General features: G+C 41.5%; 1 protein-coding gene across 3 annotated transcripts in view; it reads left to right on the top strand.

The window, feature by feature from the left end:
* Positions 1-14,876, top strand: part of plxnb2b (plexin b2b) — a 218,619-nt gene that overhangs the window by 170,879 nt on the left and 32,864 nt on the right. For all 3 annotated transcript variants that reach the window (XM_061773678.1, XM_061773676.1, XM_061773677.1), the window contains 7 exons: positions 232-416; positions 2,870-3,018; positions 5,693-5,804; positions 6,892-7,028; positions 8,270-8,452; positions 8,956-9,049; positions 14,210-14,407. In XM_061773678.1, coding sequence (XP_061629662.1) covers positions 232-416; positions 2,870-3,018; positions 5,693-5,804; positions 6,892-7,028; positions 8,270-8,452; positions 8,956-9,049; positions 14,210-14,407 — 1,058 coding nt within the window. The remainder of the gene's footprint in view (positions 1-231; positions 417-2,869; positions 3,019-5,692; positions 5,805-6,891; positions 7,029-8,269; positions 8,453-8,955; positions 9,050-14,209; positions 14,408-14,876) is intronic.

The raw sequence follows: 14,876 nt of genomic DNA on the forward strand, positions 1-14,876 counted from the left end.
TATCATTAGGGATGCACTGATAACGAAACCAGTATCGCGTATCGGTGCGGTACTGTACAAAGGTGTAGTATTGGTACTTGTAAGAATTCTTCAATACTGTACGCACCAATATCACATCACCAGCCGTGTGTGGATGGAGATACTCACGTAAAGCCTTAAGGTGGCTCACTTTCTGGTGTACATTCTGTGTGTTTGTTTGTTTGTTTGTTTGTTTATTTATTTATGCCACAGTCACCCTGTACAACTGCTCGGTGGGACGAGAGGACTGCAGTCTGTGTAAGAACGCCGACCTCAAGTACAGATGCGTTTGGTGCGCCAGGCACAGCGCGTGCGTGTACGAGCAGCTGTGCGCGCCCGACCATCACGACGCCGAGGACCCCCACGACGCCGAGTGTCCTGCCCCTCAGATCACTGATGTGAGTTGTTCGTCACTTTGTCTGTTTGTGTGTGATTAGTGGTAAATAGGCGTCAACTTGAGGATTGGATTTTCGATTGTAACAGTTTATTATTAAATATTGTCCTTGTGTGAAAGGAGAAGTCTGTTTCTCCTTGAGGACTTGGTGTGTGCACTGGATCAATGTGTTCAAAGAGTTGTAATTTTCCAGGAAAATGTTTTAATTTTATGAGAAAAAATGTTTAATATCATGACCATAGAGTTAAAATGTGAGTAGAATAAAGCCATATTATATAGAAAATAAGTTGTAATTTTATCAATATGCAGTTAAATATTATGAGGAAAGAATATGAAATCTTAAGAGAATTTTATTTTATTATTTTATCAGAATAAACTTGAACTATTAAGAGAAAAAGGGAAAATTCAATTTCAATTTGGTCTGATTAGTGGTAAGGTGTTGACTTTGAAGATTGGATTTTCGATTACAGCAGTTTAGTATTAAATGTTAACCTTGTATGGAAGTTTCTTTTTTCTTGAAACTTGCATGTGCACTGGATCAGTTTGTTTTGGCTTGAAAAATGTTTTCATGAGAAAAAAAGTAATGGAAAGTCTGTTTTTGCTGATCATTTTGTTCATGTTACAAGGAATAAAGCCATAATTCTACACTGAAAAGCCTTAATATCATGGGAAAAGTACAACAAAATTTTATGAGAATAAATTTATTAGATTAGAGTTAAAATATTAGAGAATAAAATTTAAATGCTATAGAATAAAATTCAAACAGAAACAAAAAGTTGCAATTTTAACAGGATTTATTTTTTTCAGAATAAAGGCTGAGGATAAAAATCAGTTTGACAGTAGTTTGTTAGTATTTTTATTTATTTTATTTTACAAGAATAAAGTCCAAATGTTCAGAGTAAATGTTGTAATTTTGTAAGAATAATAAGCCACAATATGACAACAACAAAAGTTGTAATTGTACAAGAAAAAAAGTACGAATTAATTTTAAAATAAACTTTAAAACAAATATTACATGAATACAGTGATCCGTCATTTATCGCGGACCACACCGCAGTAGTTTTTTTTTAATATATATATATTTTTAAACTGAATGATTCTCCCCGTCCCACACTTAATAATCTTTCCCAGACTCTTATTAACCTCTCCCATACTCCTAAACATTTCCGATACTCTTAAACACTTTTTTTACTCTTAAACATGGATATTAACAACATTTTAAAAAAAAGGTACTCACCATTGAAGTTGATGTCGATTTTGAATATACTGCACAGAGAGAGCATTACGACTCTCACCGTGATATTATGTCGTAAAAGTTGTAATTAACTGGTTAAAATCCGTAATATTATGAGAATAAATGTTGGTTTGTAAGAAGGTTTTGACTTTGAGGATCGGCTCATCGATTGCAGCAGTTTATTAAATGTTGTCTTGTGTAAAAGAAGTTGTTCTCCTTGAGGACGCCGCAAGTGCACTGGATCAAAGTGTTCTTGGCTCGGCATTATTATCATTTAGCGAGAAAAGGGCGGAAAAAAAATGTCTGTTGGAAAATTGCGCGAGAACTTAACATGGAAATTATTGTATTCATACAGTAGTGAAAAGATCTCCATGTTTTAATGTCTTCTGGCTCACCGAAGGCCAAACAAACAGATGAGCTCCTTTTACATTTGAACAACTGTTTACTTTTTCATGCATTTTTAATATGCAAAAAACATCTCTCACTGACTTAATGTTTATTAAGCGTTATGTTGAATTGCAAAACACATTTGTTGCACAGTCTCATGAGAGCCAATGCAAAAAAAGCTTATTTTGCTACACGAGGCTCAAAATACAGTGCTGGAATTCAACTTTGAAATATTAGAAGAAAAACGATGTAAAAAAAAAAGGAAACAATTTTTATAATTTTACAAGAATAACAAAAAAAACGAGGAGAATAAAATTGTAACTTTAAGAAAAGAAACTCTACATTTTATGAAAATAAAGTTAGTCATATAAAGTCATAATTTTACTATTAAGTTGACATGAAAAAAAAGTAGTAATGTTCAGTAATGAAATCCAATTATTCAGTCAATAGTTGTAATTTTAATGAAAGAAAAGTTTAATTTTTTACATGATTGTTTAATTATTATGAGAAAAGAGAGAAAAGAGTAAAGTTGTAATATTAGGAGAAGAAAGATAATTTAAAATACAATACTAATTTTACAAGACTGAAGTAACAATAGTAGGAGAATCAACATTTAAATGTTTTACCTAATTTTACAATATTATATATGTTACAAGAAAAGTTGTAATTTCACTATAATAGTCAGTGTACTGGGAGGATAAAGTCATGAATTTTACAGTTTTGAAGTTGTATTTTGACTGGAAAAAATTGTAATATGCAATTTTATGTGACTAAAGCTGAAATATTTGTATGTAATATGTTCTTCTAATCAGTTTCCTTCTGTCCTCCTCATGCAGATCATCCCCCGCTTCGGCCCCCTGCTGGGCGGCATCGCCATCACCATCCGCGGCTCCAACCTGGGAATCCACAAGGAAGACATTGAACACATCACGGTGGTCGGGGAGCCCTGCCTTCACCAGCAGGACAAGTACTCGGTCTCCACCAGGTAAATTCATCTCACCCATTTTCAACCTTTTGATGAGTCATTTGTTTGTTGTTTTGGGTGTTTTTTTTTTTTTTTGGGGGGGGGGGGGGGGGGTTGCCATGAGGGGTTAACGTCCTGGCTTTGTAATTACAGCAGTTAGGTAAATGTGGCGGAATAAAATGATGGTTGCGGTGAGGCGCAACAATAGTGTGGGATAATGCTAATCCACTGAATCAAATGACCAACCAGAGTGTGCTTCTAAACATGCGGGGCCTATCAATCTTTGAAATGTGACTGCTGATGAATCCGAGCCATTTTTCCGCCTGCAAACGTGCAGATATGCTTTCACGGTGCTCTTGGAAATACAGACCAGTGATTGATGGCCACGCATTCGCCGTGTTCGTCTTTTTTAAATTGCCGCAGATGTGCTGTTGCATGTGTCCCAGAGGTGCGGGAAACTGTAAATGCATTTCAGTCATAAGGGTGTTGGAGCGTCACATAACTGGGCCGTTCAAAGGAAAACAGTGGCGTTATGGCCCCGCAGATGCTAGCTAGCCACAAGTGTTGACATCTGCCGGGATGGACGGGAGATGCTTTTATGGTCAAAATTCATCTGCACGCCGAGACGCGGCCCCGTATTTACGGGCGAACCGGGAACGTTTCCATTCTTAAATCGGGCACTTTTTGCAGTCATTTACCTGCCCCCCGTTGCAAGCATTTTCCGAAAATTTCAGTTTAATCTTAATAATAAAGTCATTTTATCGGCTTAATTCATTAGTCATTCTTGATTTTGCAAGATTAAAGTTAGAATACTAAGAGCCTATCTAGTTGTAATTTTGCTGCGAAAAAGAAAAATAGTTGCACTGTTCCACATTATTATGCACAACAGAATTTCGAGATATTTGACAGGTTTTAAAAAGCTGAAAATAGTAAATTTTGTCAATTTGCAGTGTTTGGTCATATTTACTCAAATCCAAAGCTAATTCAATCAAAAACATCATAAGTCAAGTTACATTTTGACATAGGACCCCTTATTTGATAGCAGCTTCACAATTCTTACATCTATTAAATTTTTGACTTTTGGAGAGTTTCTGCACACATTGTCATGCTTGTCGATGATTTTGTAAATAAAAGCACGGTTCTTCTTTTGAAAGAAAGTGGTCAGTCAGAAAGTCCACATCATTTTCAGAGGTCATTTTGACACCTTGAGGAACCCAAAAGGGGCCAACAAGCAATGCTAAATATCTTTTGCCCATTCATTTGAAACGCAGTGTATTAGGAGAAAAAAATTATGAATTTTAGGAGAGAAGATTTATGAGATATAAATTGAAATAGAATAAAGTCATCAAATTGAGAAAAACGTTTTATTAGAAGAAAAAAAGTCATAATTTTACAAGATATAAGTTAACATATTAGAAGAATGAAGTTATAATTTTACACGAACAGTTTCAATATTAGGAGAAAATGTTTTTTATTTTACAAGATTAGTCCGTCCATCCATCCATTTTCTTTACCGCTTATCCTCACTAGGGGCGAGCCTATCCCAGCTATCTTCTGGTGGGAGGCGGGGTACACCCTGAACTGGTTGCCAGCCAATCGCAGAGCACATACAAACAAACAACCATTCGCACCCACATTCACACCTACTGGCAATTTAGAGTTGTCAATTAACCTACCATGCATGTTTTTGGGATGTGGGAGGAAACCGGAGTGCCCGGAGAAAACCCACGCAGGCACGGGGAGAACATGCAAACTCCACACAGACGGGGCCGGGGATTGAACCCCGGTCCTCAGAACTGTGAGGCAGACGCTCTAACCAGTCATCACCGTGCCGCCACAAAATTAGTCTTCCCGGGAAAAATTGTAATTTCATAAGGTTGAAGTTTAAATGTTTGGAGAATAAATTGGTAGTTTTATGAGAATAAAGTGTAAATATCAAGAGATATATTTTTTTATAATTTTAGGAGATTAAAGTTAAAATATTAGGAGAATTTTTTTTTTAGAGAAATAAGTTGTAATTTTATGTGAATAAAATTTTAAGAGGAGAAAAAAAAGTTCTTTTATCAGGAGGGATGTCAGATTTTTATGAGATAAGAGTTAAAATAGTAGGAGAATAAAGTTGTATTCTTAAGAGGTAAAAGTTGTACATTTATGAGAATGAAGTAAAAACATTAGGGGAAAAAAGTCCTAATTTAATTAGATTAAAGTTAAAATATTAGGGGAAGGAAGTCATAATTTTATGAAAAAAAAGTTGTAATTTTCAAATCCAATAAAACTTTATTTTTATAACACCTTGATACATAAAAATGCAACATTTTACTAATTTCCCTCAAGAGGAAATTCAACTGACACTCCAGAGTATATTCTGTGTTGTGCACCACACATAGAATCAGATAATACACACATGCAGGCACGCAAGGAGAAATTCTGATTGAAAAAGGACTACTTGATCTCGGGGGTAGGGATGGTGCCTTGATCAAGGGCATCCCGACTATCATCTCTCCAACAGCTAGTTATCATTTTAAAATTTTTGTCTGCAGCGGGTTTCGAACCTGTGAGCTAGCAGCTCCGAAGTCCATGTCCATTCAGATGTGGTACAACACCCCCCCAATTATGAGAATAAATTCATAATTTTACTAGAATAAGTATATTTCATATGTTTTATGTCCCATCCATCCCCCACCCCCTCCTCCAGTGTGGTGTGCGAGATTGGCCCCGTGTCCCCTGACAAGCAGTACTCGGGCCAGGTGGACGTGGAGGTGAAGGGCGGAAAGAAAGGAACCTCCTCCATGTTCTTCACCTACAGGGTAAACACTGTAAATCTCCGCTTTGCCTCATATAGCACGGAAAGATTTAGGGGCGCTCCAAAGCTTTCAGTTGATTGCTGTTATTTCTTACTTCCGGTCTAAAAAAATTAAATAAAACAGGTCTCCACTAATGGAAAGTCTGGCTGTGAAGCAAATACTGTAAGGCCAATTATATTAAGGCCAGTAAAACTCACCATTTTACGGCAATAAATGTGAAATATTTTGGCCAAAAGCTGTAGTTCTCTGTGAAAATGTTTGTTGTATCTGAATATTACGAGAATAACTTTGACTCCTGAATACAGTCGTTGGTGTAAGATGGGTTCATGATTGTGTGTGATTGTGGATGCATAGTGTTGATACTTTATGATCTGTTTTAGGTAGTGTTTACCACCTTGTGCCATCTATATGCAATTACAGTCACCTTTTGAGGGCACGTCAATCAATTATGCAAATAATTTGTTCATTATTCGTAACAGGACTCGCTCCCTATCCGCCATGATTAGCGGGGGTCCACTGTATTGTAGAGAGCATTTAATTGTTTTGCCTGTCATTATACGTACCTGGCATAGATAGATGAACAAATATGTATTTTTAATTGATCATTTTCATATTAAATCGAGAAATTAGATTGCTTCCCACAGATCCCTTTATGATCTGTCACGGCACACTTGGTGTGTCATGACGCGCTGGTTGGGAATCACTGGCTTAAGCCACATTCGTGTTTTAGCAGATGCCGCACACTCGACCTTGTTTCTCTGGAAGACCTGAACAAGCGATGTTTCTTTTGAACTCGCCTCTCATATCTCCAGCGGCGCTAAAGCTTCCCCACAGAAGAGTGCTCCCCCTTAAGTATTTGCTGAGCAAATTGAGGCAGCTGTGCGATCTACGTGTGGGAAACACTTCTGATGAGCGCAAACAGGAGGACGGGAGATGAGAAAGCGCCCATCTTGTTCACATGTGCACGAACGAGTGTTTGCCTTGGGGGCTGCGAGTCGTGCGTGCTTGCGAGCGTGTGATTGAACTTGTAATGCATGTATTCATATTTCATCTGGCGACTCATACCCAACGTGTTCCCTCACGTCACCAGAACCCCATCCCCGAGGCGGTGACGCCCATTCGTGGGCCAAAAGCCGGAGGCACCCTCATTACAATCAGTGGACGCTTCCTGGACACGGGGAGTAAGGATGACATCCAGGTTACCGTCAGAGACGTGGGCTGCACTGTGTAAGGATTTACAGTCAATCAATACTCTCCATCAGTGGCGTCCAAACATTTTCCTCCAAGCGCCGCATAGAGAAAAATCAAAGGATGCACATGCCAATTTGACATTCTTCAAAATGTAGTTAACACAGCATGAAAAGACCTACTGATCCTCCATTCTGCAAATGCAAGCACCCAAACACCACAGGTTAATAATATATATCTGTATATGTACTTTATATATTTATATTCACATTCACCCCAAGTTGATCTCAAGTGGGCCGGTCAAGTGGGCTAATAAGCTATTAATAACGACAATAAAAATGTTTACCTTTTTTTTTTTTAGTGCGCATAATTACAACTACATTCATTAATTGTTATCTTGTTCCAAATCTTGTTTCAAATCATATGAGCAATCGCAAATGTCATAACAAACATTTGTGCAATTTGAACAATATTTTGAATCAGTGTTTTCATTTACAGTTGCAACTTGCAGATCACAGTAGATCCATAAACTGTATGTACCTTTTATAAAACAACTTATTTAGAAATCATTTTAAATTTGCTTACATTTCCACATCTGTCTGGACGTCAACTGACTCATCACACCATACAAACTCAAGTGGGAACTTTTTGGAATGAAAGTGCAATTATCCCCCTGCCTTGTAAATCTATAAAGGCAGATTGACAGAATGAAACTAAAAAAAATGACGACAAAATAAATGTGTTACCTATATATATTAAGGACATACATATCCACAGTAAGTGCAAAATAGGACCTGTAATTAGCTGCTTATTTTATAGTTACTCAGTAGCTTGCCATAAAAAGCTGAAAACACAAACAATGAATCTATAGTATATGAGGTTAGGATTGGTCTGCACAAACAATTAGCAACCCCTCTCCAACTATTAGCATGCATCAAATTAGCTTGCAGCCTTACATTTCACTAATGAAGTGCCGCTAGTTTGAAACAGTACAAAATAAAAACATAATGAATACCTCTCTGAAGTGAGCATTATCTTTGTTAAGGTGGAATATTGTACTGAATCTCAGCTTAACTTTTTTCTCTCTTAATCGACCTTAACTTTGGTGTCACATTCGACTCGCTAGCGTTCCAACAATACCAGTCCGCCGTGACAGTTTAGGCAGAGGTAAGATTTAACAAGCTGTCAGGCCGTTTCCACGTGGGCCGCGCGCCGACCTGCCGTCACCTCTCACCAGCGGCCGCCGCTGAGTTTTCCCCCCCCCCCCCCGCTGTCGGCAGGGAGCACTTTGGAGAAGAAATCACCTGCAGAACGGGCGAGTATGGGGCTGGTAAGGTGCCCTCTGACCCGCTGGCCGTCACAGTGAAGTACGGGAGGATTGCCGTCACACACATCCCCAGTGCCTTCCAGTTCTTGGAAAACCCCAATGTACTCGACCACCAGCCCAAAGCGAGCTTTGTCTGGTCAGTGCTACGCACCACGCTGTACCCATCATACATACTTTGTATACTTGCTAGTTTCTAACTACTGACTGACTTACTGATTGACGGACTCGTTAATTAACAAACTCAAACTACTTTACTCAGACACTAACTTGGAAATTCACTCACTCACTACTACTACTCCTCACTGAGTGAGTGATTTGGTTACCTTGATGTATGTGTGGGTTAGTGAGTTGGTCTTTAGTTTGTGAGTTAGTGCACTGAGTGAGTCAGTGACTGATTGACAGACTCACCAACGAACAAACACACTCAAACTACTTGTACCTTACTAACTCTATGTGTGAGTGAAGGGACGTTAAGTTCCTATGGCAAATCTGGTTGACATCCAAGTTAATCTAATTCCAACACATTTGTTTTTCCTATAGAAATGAATGTATCCGCCTTTGTTTGTTGATGTAGCCCCATCACTTCAATGCAATTTGGAAGCTTGTCCATGTGTGTCTGTTGTCGTGTTTGTGTTACAGCGGCGGGAGAAACATTGTGGTGACTGGCTCGGGTTTCGACATCATCCAGAGAGCCGTCATGATGGTCCGGGGAGACAACTCGACATCATTTGAGGTGTGTGTGTGTGTGTGTGTGTGCGCACGCGCGCGCACGCGTGTGTGCACACCTTCCATTTCCCTATAATTATCTGCTCCATCCTCCCCATTGTCCCTATCTATCTGTTCTCTGGCAATCATTTCTTTCCTCACTTCATTTTCTCTCATGAATGCATTCTTTTTTTTCTTTCTTTCTTTCTTTATTTTTTTAAAATCTGTTCCTGCCTGTCCATCCATCTCGCATGCCCACGAGGAGACTGGTGATTCAGTCAAACCTCGTCAAGCACTTCTTTCGCAAATGTAGCACGCCGACGCACTTCCCCTCGCTCCCCACCCTACGTGCCAGCCTACGCAGATCCCGGGAGATTACTTAAGCCAGTATTACCTCATTTTACTTCCCAGTCCATAAATCCTAAAAACCTGTAAGATTGCAGATAGCGGAAAAATAAAATGCGGCCCTCCAGTTTAAGAAAGCGGGATTGACTCTGCTGGGGTGAACTTAAAAGCGGCTCGGCTGTCCTCCGGTGTTAGCAGCCAGTGCTAAGCAGCAGAAAAATGTTGATCATTTCCTTTACAGGGCTCAATTTAATGCTGGTATTAAGGTTTGGGGGAGATTATGTGGCTGTGTCGTTCTTTATCGCTCAGCGCTAGCGGTCTACTCTTGTGTTGCCAAGGCCGGCAATAGAAGAGTGGCTGAGATGCGTGTTATCTCAAAGGCCTCGGCTGGTCACCTTCTTAAGCTTGTTGTGCTTTAAGTCATTGAACTCCACCTAAATATTTACACTCAATATTTTTGCTGTTATAAACATGCCCAGTGCATTGTTGCTCAGCCTCTTGCAGTGATGTTTTTTTTTTTTTTATTTGAATTTATTTTTTTTTTTTTTTTGGTCATCCAAATCACCATTTTGAGAGCTTTCCCATACTAAATAAAGCAGCCCCTTAAGCCACTTTCCCTTTGGAGCATGAAATTTGATAGTAAGGTCTATCATTAGTAGACTCACAAAAAAGTAACAAGAAGCAAAAAGCCATGCCTAAGTACAGTTCAGTTTTTTTAAATATTTTTTTTTAGGTACAATTTTTATTTAGCTTTTATAGCACTACATTTTAGTTGAATCATTTAAGTACAGCTCTTTTATTTTACTATATTTAGCTCAGTATTAATGTTCAAATTGTGCATAATGTTTCAGTGGCTTACAATAATAAATACATTCGTTAGGAATAAAACTTCCGGGTTAACACTTAGGCCTACTGTATTGATTATGGTGGTAGTTGGAGAGCTACAGTGCATATAAAAAGTCTACACACCCCTGATCAAATGCCAGGTTTTTGTGATGAAAAAGAATTAGCCCAAGATAGATAGATGGAGGTGGGGCTCGAAGGCGAACGGCTGGTGGCCGGGCCTGCACCCATGGGGCCCGGCCGGGCACAGCCCGAAAGGGTAACGTGGGTCCCCCTTCCCATGGGCTCACCACCTGTGGGGGGGGCCATAGGGGTCGGGTGCAGTGTGAGCTGGGCGGTGGCTGAAGGCAGGGACCTTGGCAATCCGATCTCCGGCTACAGAAGCTGGCTCTAGGGACATGGAACGTCACCTCTCTGGCAGGGAAGGAGCCCAAGCTGGTGTGTGAGGTCGAGAAGTTCCGACTAGATATAGTCGGGCTCGCCTCCACACACAGCTTGGGCTCTGGTACCAGTCCTCTTTAGAGGGGTTGGACTCTCTTGCACTCTGGAGTTTCCCACGGTGAGAGGCGTTGAGCAGGTGTGGGTATACTTATTGCCCCCTGGCTCGGCGCCTGTACGTTGAGGTTCACCCCAGTGGACTTTTGTTTGTGCCTATGCACCAAACAGCAGTTCAGAGTACCCACCCTCTTTGGAGTCCAGAGCGGTGTTCTGTTATTGGAGTTCTGTGCTCATCACGGATTGTCCATAACGAACACCATGTTCAAGCATAAGGGTGTCCACACGTGCACTTGGCACCAGGACACCCTAGGTCGCAGTTCGATCATCGACTTTGTGGTCGTGTCATCGGAATTGCGGCCGCATGTCTTGGACACTCGGGTGAAGAGAGGGGCGGAGCTGTCAACTGATCAGCACCTGGTGGTGAGTTGGCTCCGATGGTAGGGGAAGATGCCCGTCCAACGGTATTGTGAGGGTTTCCTTGGAACGTCTGGCGGAATCCCCCGTCAGAAGGAATTTCAACTCCCACCTCTGACAGAACTTTGCTCATGTTCCGGGGGAGGCGGGGGACATTGAATCCGAGTGGACCATGTTCCGTGCCTCCATTGCTGAGGCGGCTGACCGAAGCTGTGGCTGTAAGGTGGTCGGTGCCTGTCTTGGCAGCAATCCCCGAATCCGTTGGTAGACACCAATGGTGAGGGATGCCATCACGCTCAAGAAGGAGTCCTATCGGGCTTTCTGACTCCTGAGGCAGCTGATAGGTACCGGCTGGCCAAGTGGAATGCAGCTTTAGTGGTTGCTGAAGCAAAGGTTCGGTGAGGCCATGGAGAAAGACTTCCGGACGGCTTCGAGGAAATTCTGGTGCACCATCCAGCGTCTCAAGAGGGGGAAGCAGTGCACCATCATCACTGTGTATAGTGGGGATGGGGCGCTGCTGACCTCGACTCGGGACGTCGTGAGTTGGTTGGGAGAATACTTCGAAGACCTCCTCAATTCCACCGACACGCCTTCTCACGAGGAAGCAGAGCCTGGGGTCTCTGAGGCGGGCTCTCCTATCGCTGGGGTTGAAGTCACCGAGGTAGTTAAAAAAACTCCTCGGTGGCAAGGCCCCGAGGGTGGATGAGATTCGCCCGGAGTTCCTAAAGGCTCTGGATGTTGTGGGGCTGTCACGTGGACATCGGGGACACTGCCTCTGGATTGGCAGACTGGGGTGGTGGTCCCCCTTTTTAAGAAGTGGGGACCGGAGGGTCTGTTCCAACTACAGGGGGATCACACTCTTCAGCCTCCCTGGTAAGGTCTATTCAGGGGTGCTGGAGAGGAGGGTCTGTCGGGAAGTTGAATCTCAGCTTCAGGAGCACCAGTGTGGTTTTCTTCCTGGCCGTGGAACAGTGCACCAGCTCTTCACCCTCGGCATGGTCCCTGATGGTGCATGGGAGTTCGCCCAACCAGTCTACATGTGTTTTGACCGCAGGGAGAGGGAGTATAATGGTGGAGGAGGTCCCATAGATACTGGGTGGCCTGGGAGTGGAGGGATTTGTAGGTGAGGGGTAGGAGTTTGTAGGAGATCTGAAATTTCACAGGGGGCAATGAAGGCGGATAAGCAAGGGGGTGATGTGCTGCCCGGGCTTGGTGTGGGGGAGAACTTTGGCAGCTGAGTTCTGGACAGACTGAAGTCTGTTCAGGGTATCGCTGGGTATGGCAGTGAAGTTTGATTAAGTTTAATGACTGGCTTTATGACATGAAAGTCTCAATTACTCTGCTCCAAAAGGTCAGAGCTTGACAATTTGTGTTTGTGTGTGATAAGGGTCCCTCATTGCACCACTGCAAACTACAATCACAATAGTAAACATGTTGTATATGTTAAATCAATACCTCTCTGAAAGTGTCAATCAAAACTGAGCATTATTATAGGTAGATTTGTTTGTTTTGTAGGCTCTCCCTAGATTGTGTACCTAATGTTTTGGTCCAGGGGAATTTATCAAGGGTCGGAGAAGATGTCAATGCATTGCACCCTCTTCATAACAGATGGCAATGAAGGCGGTGACGGGGGTGGTGTGAATGTTTGCCGCCACTGTGACTAGTTGAACTCGCTATGTTGCTGCAGGAAGCACATTGACGGGTACCAACACACAGTGACAAAAAATAGCACCTCATCAGTCCGTTTATGCAGATATTTTTGTGGAACGTACCTACTTGTCTATTGCCATTCCTCGCTACTCAGAAAACAGTCAAGGCCACCGATAGTGGATGTTCAACTTGTTCCAATATCTGGCATATCTGGAGTTTTTCCGATCCAGGACAATAGGATTGTCTGTGGAAATATTGGTCTTTAGTAGACCACACACGATAAGAGCAATTAAGAATATGCGAGGGCGATTTTTAATTCAACATCCCCCCCCCCCCCCGTCATGTGTGGGGTCTCTCATATTTTAACCCTTACATACTGTTCAGGTCAAATTTGACCCGTTTTGAGATTTGGCAGCAATAAAAATACCCTAAATGTCATTGTCCTGTAATTTGATGACTCTTTCAAAAGTGACCCAAAATGCACATGAATGAAAATATTTACGAATTTAATTCTTTTGTACAGGTCCTACAAAGTTTATGTGCACTGAGGCTGTTCTGGGTCAAATTTGACCTGTGTCTGCTGGAATGGATTTTAAATTTGTCGCTGTGTTTAATCAAGGAAGGTGGTGGGACTCTTGCAATGTAAAGCTATACATGCCATCCATGTGTGTATGTTTTTATGGGACAGTATGCTGGAATGTGACAAGTACAACGAACTGGCGACCAGAAAGAATGAGACACGAGGTTAGATGCATGGGGTAATTACGGTAAACGAGGCACAGGTGGGGAGGATGCTCTCAGGAGCAGGTGTGTACGAGACAGGGGGAAGACAACAACCCTAACACACGCCCATGACAAAAGTACAATACTATAGAGTGCAATTTTCCTTATTAAAAACACTTTATAAATGTTTTATTGTTTTTTTGAACATGGTGGAACGGATTAAAGACATTTCCATTTAGTCCAATGTCGAAAGATGATTTGAGATACGAGTGTATTGAGTAACGAGCGTGGTCACGGAACGAATTAAACTATCGCATGCACCATTGTACTTGCAATTTAGCAAGTAAAAATACACTTTCCCCTTTTTAAGGATTAATCATCCATGTATTCATTGTCTGACAGGATATTAATATATTTAGAAAAGTAGTCCATAATTTGATACACAGTTATTATGAGGATATTCTTAAGAGTGGGTCAAAATTGCCCCAGAACATACTCTGTGTTTATGGAAAATGAACAGTATGTATTCAGTATCAGTTCAGATGTTAAAAGTCGGTATGTGCTTACCTCACTTCAAACACTCACTCTAAGCCTTTACAGTATGAATGAAAGCCCGTCTGTTTAATGATACGTAATATACTGGCTCATATCCTTTTAATGCCTTTTATGTTATCCTAACCTATGTTATTGTCCACTTATCCCACTCGGGTGCCAGGTCGCCCACGAGAAGAACGACACCGTCATCCACTTTCGCTCGCCGCCGGTCAACGACTCGCTGGGTCAGCAAATCAGGACGTACATCCAGCTGGACAAGTGGGAGAAGGAGCTGAGGTACTTCGACTACCACCCGGACCCCATCTTCTACGAGCTGCCCAAGAGGGTCTTCACGGAATCCAGCATAATCAACGTTAACGTGAGTAATTGCGGCCTGTTAGCGCGGGTGTGAGTCAGACGGGTTTATTATTGATGTTGCGCTGACGATATGACAGCACTTTGTTTTTACTGAGTCACTATCTTGATGTGATTCTAGGATAAAAATGGAAAGCAAAGAAAAATGACACTTTTCCCTCCCCCGTCGCAGTTACGATTACATAATAGCCGCATGTTTAGTATTCTCACTCGACAGTGTGATTGTGAGGTCCATTGAAGCGTTTGCCGCAATTAGAAATTTGATGTCGTCGTTTCCCGCCTCGTAATTGAATATCGTAATTGAATAAAGTTGAAGGATCCATTCAAGTGGGTGACAAGTGATTTTTAGAGCAGGAATTTCATGTTTTATTTTGGTGACTTCCTGTGTCGTTTGTTGTTCTTATTTAAATGCATTTTTTCTTGAAAGCGAAGGGAATACCATTAAACACAATTGAAATCAAGTCAAAAAAATA

The sequence above is a fragment of the Phyllopteryx taeniolatus genome, chromosome 5 (genome assembly GCF_024500385.1).
Source record: "Phyllopteryx taeniolatus isolate TA_2022b chromosome 5, UOR_Ptae_1.2, whole genome shotgun sequence".
Taxonomy (NCBI): domain Eukaryota; kingdom Metazoa; phylum Chordata; class Actinopteri; order Syngnathiformes; family Syngnathidae; genus Phyllopteryx; species Phyllopteryx taeniolatus.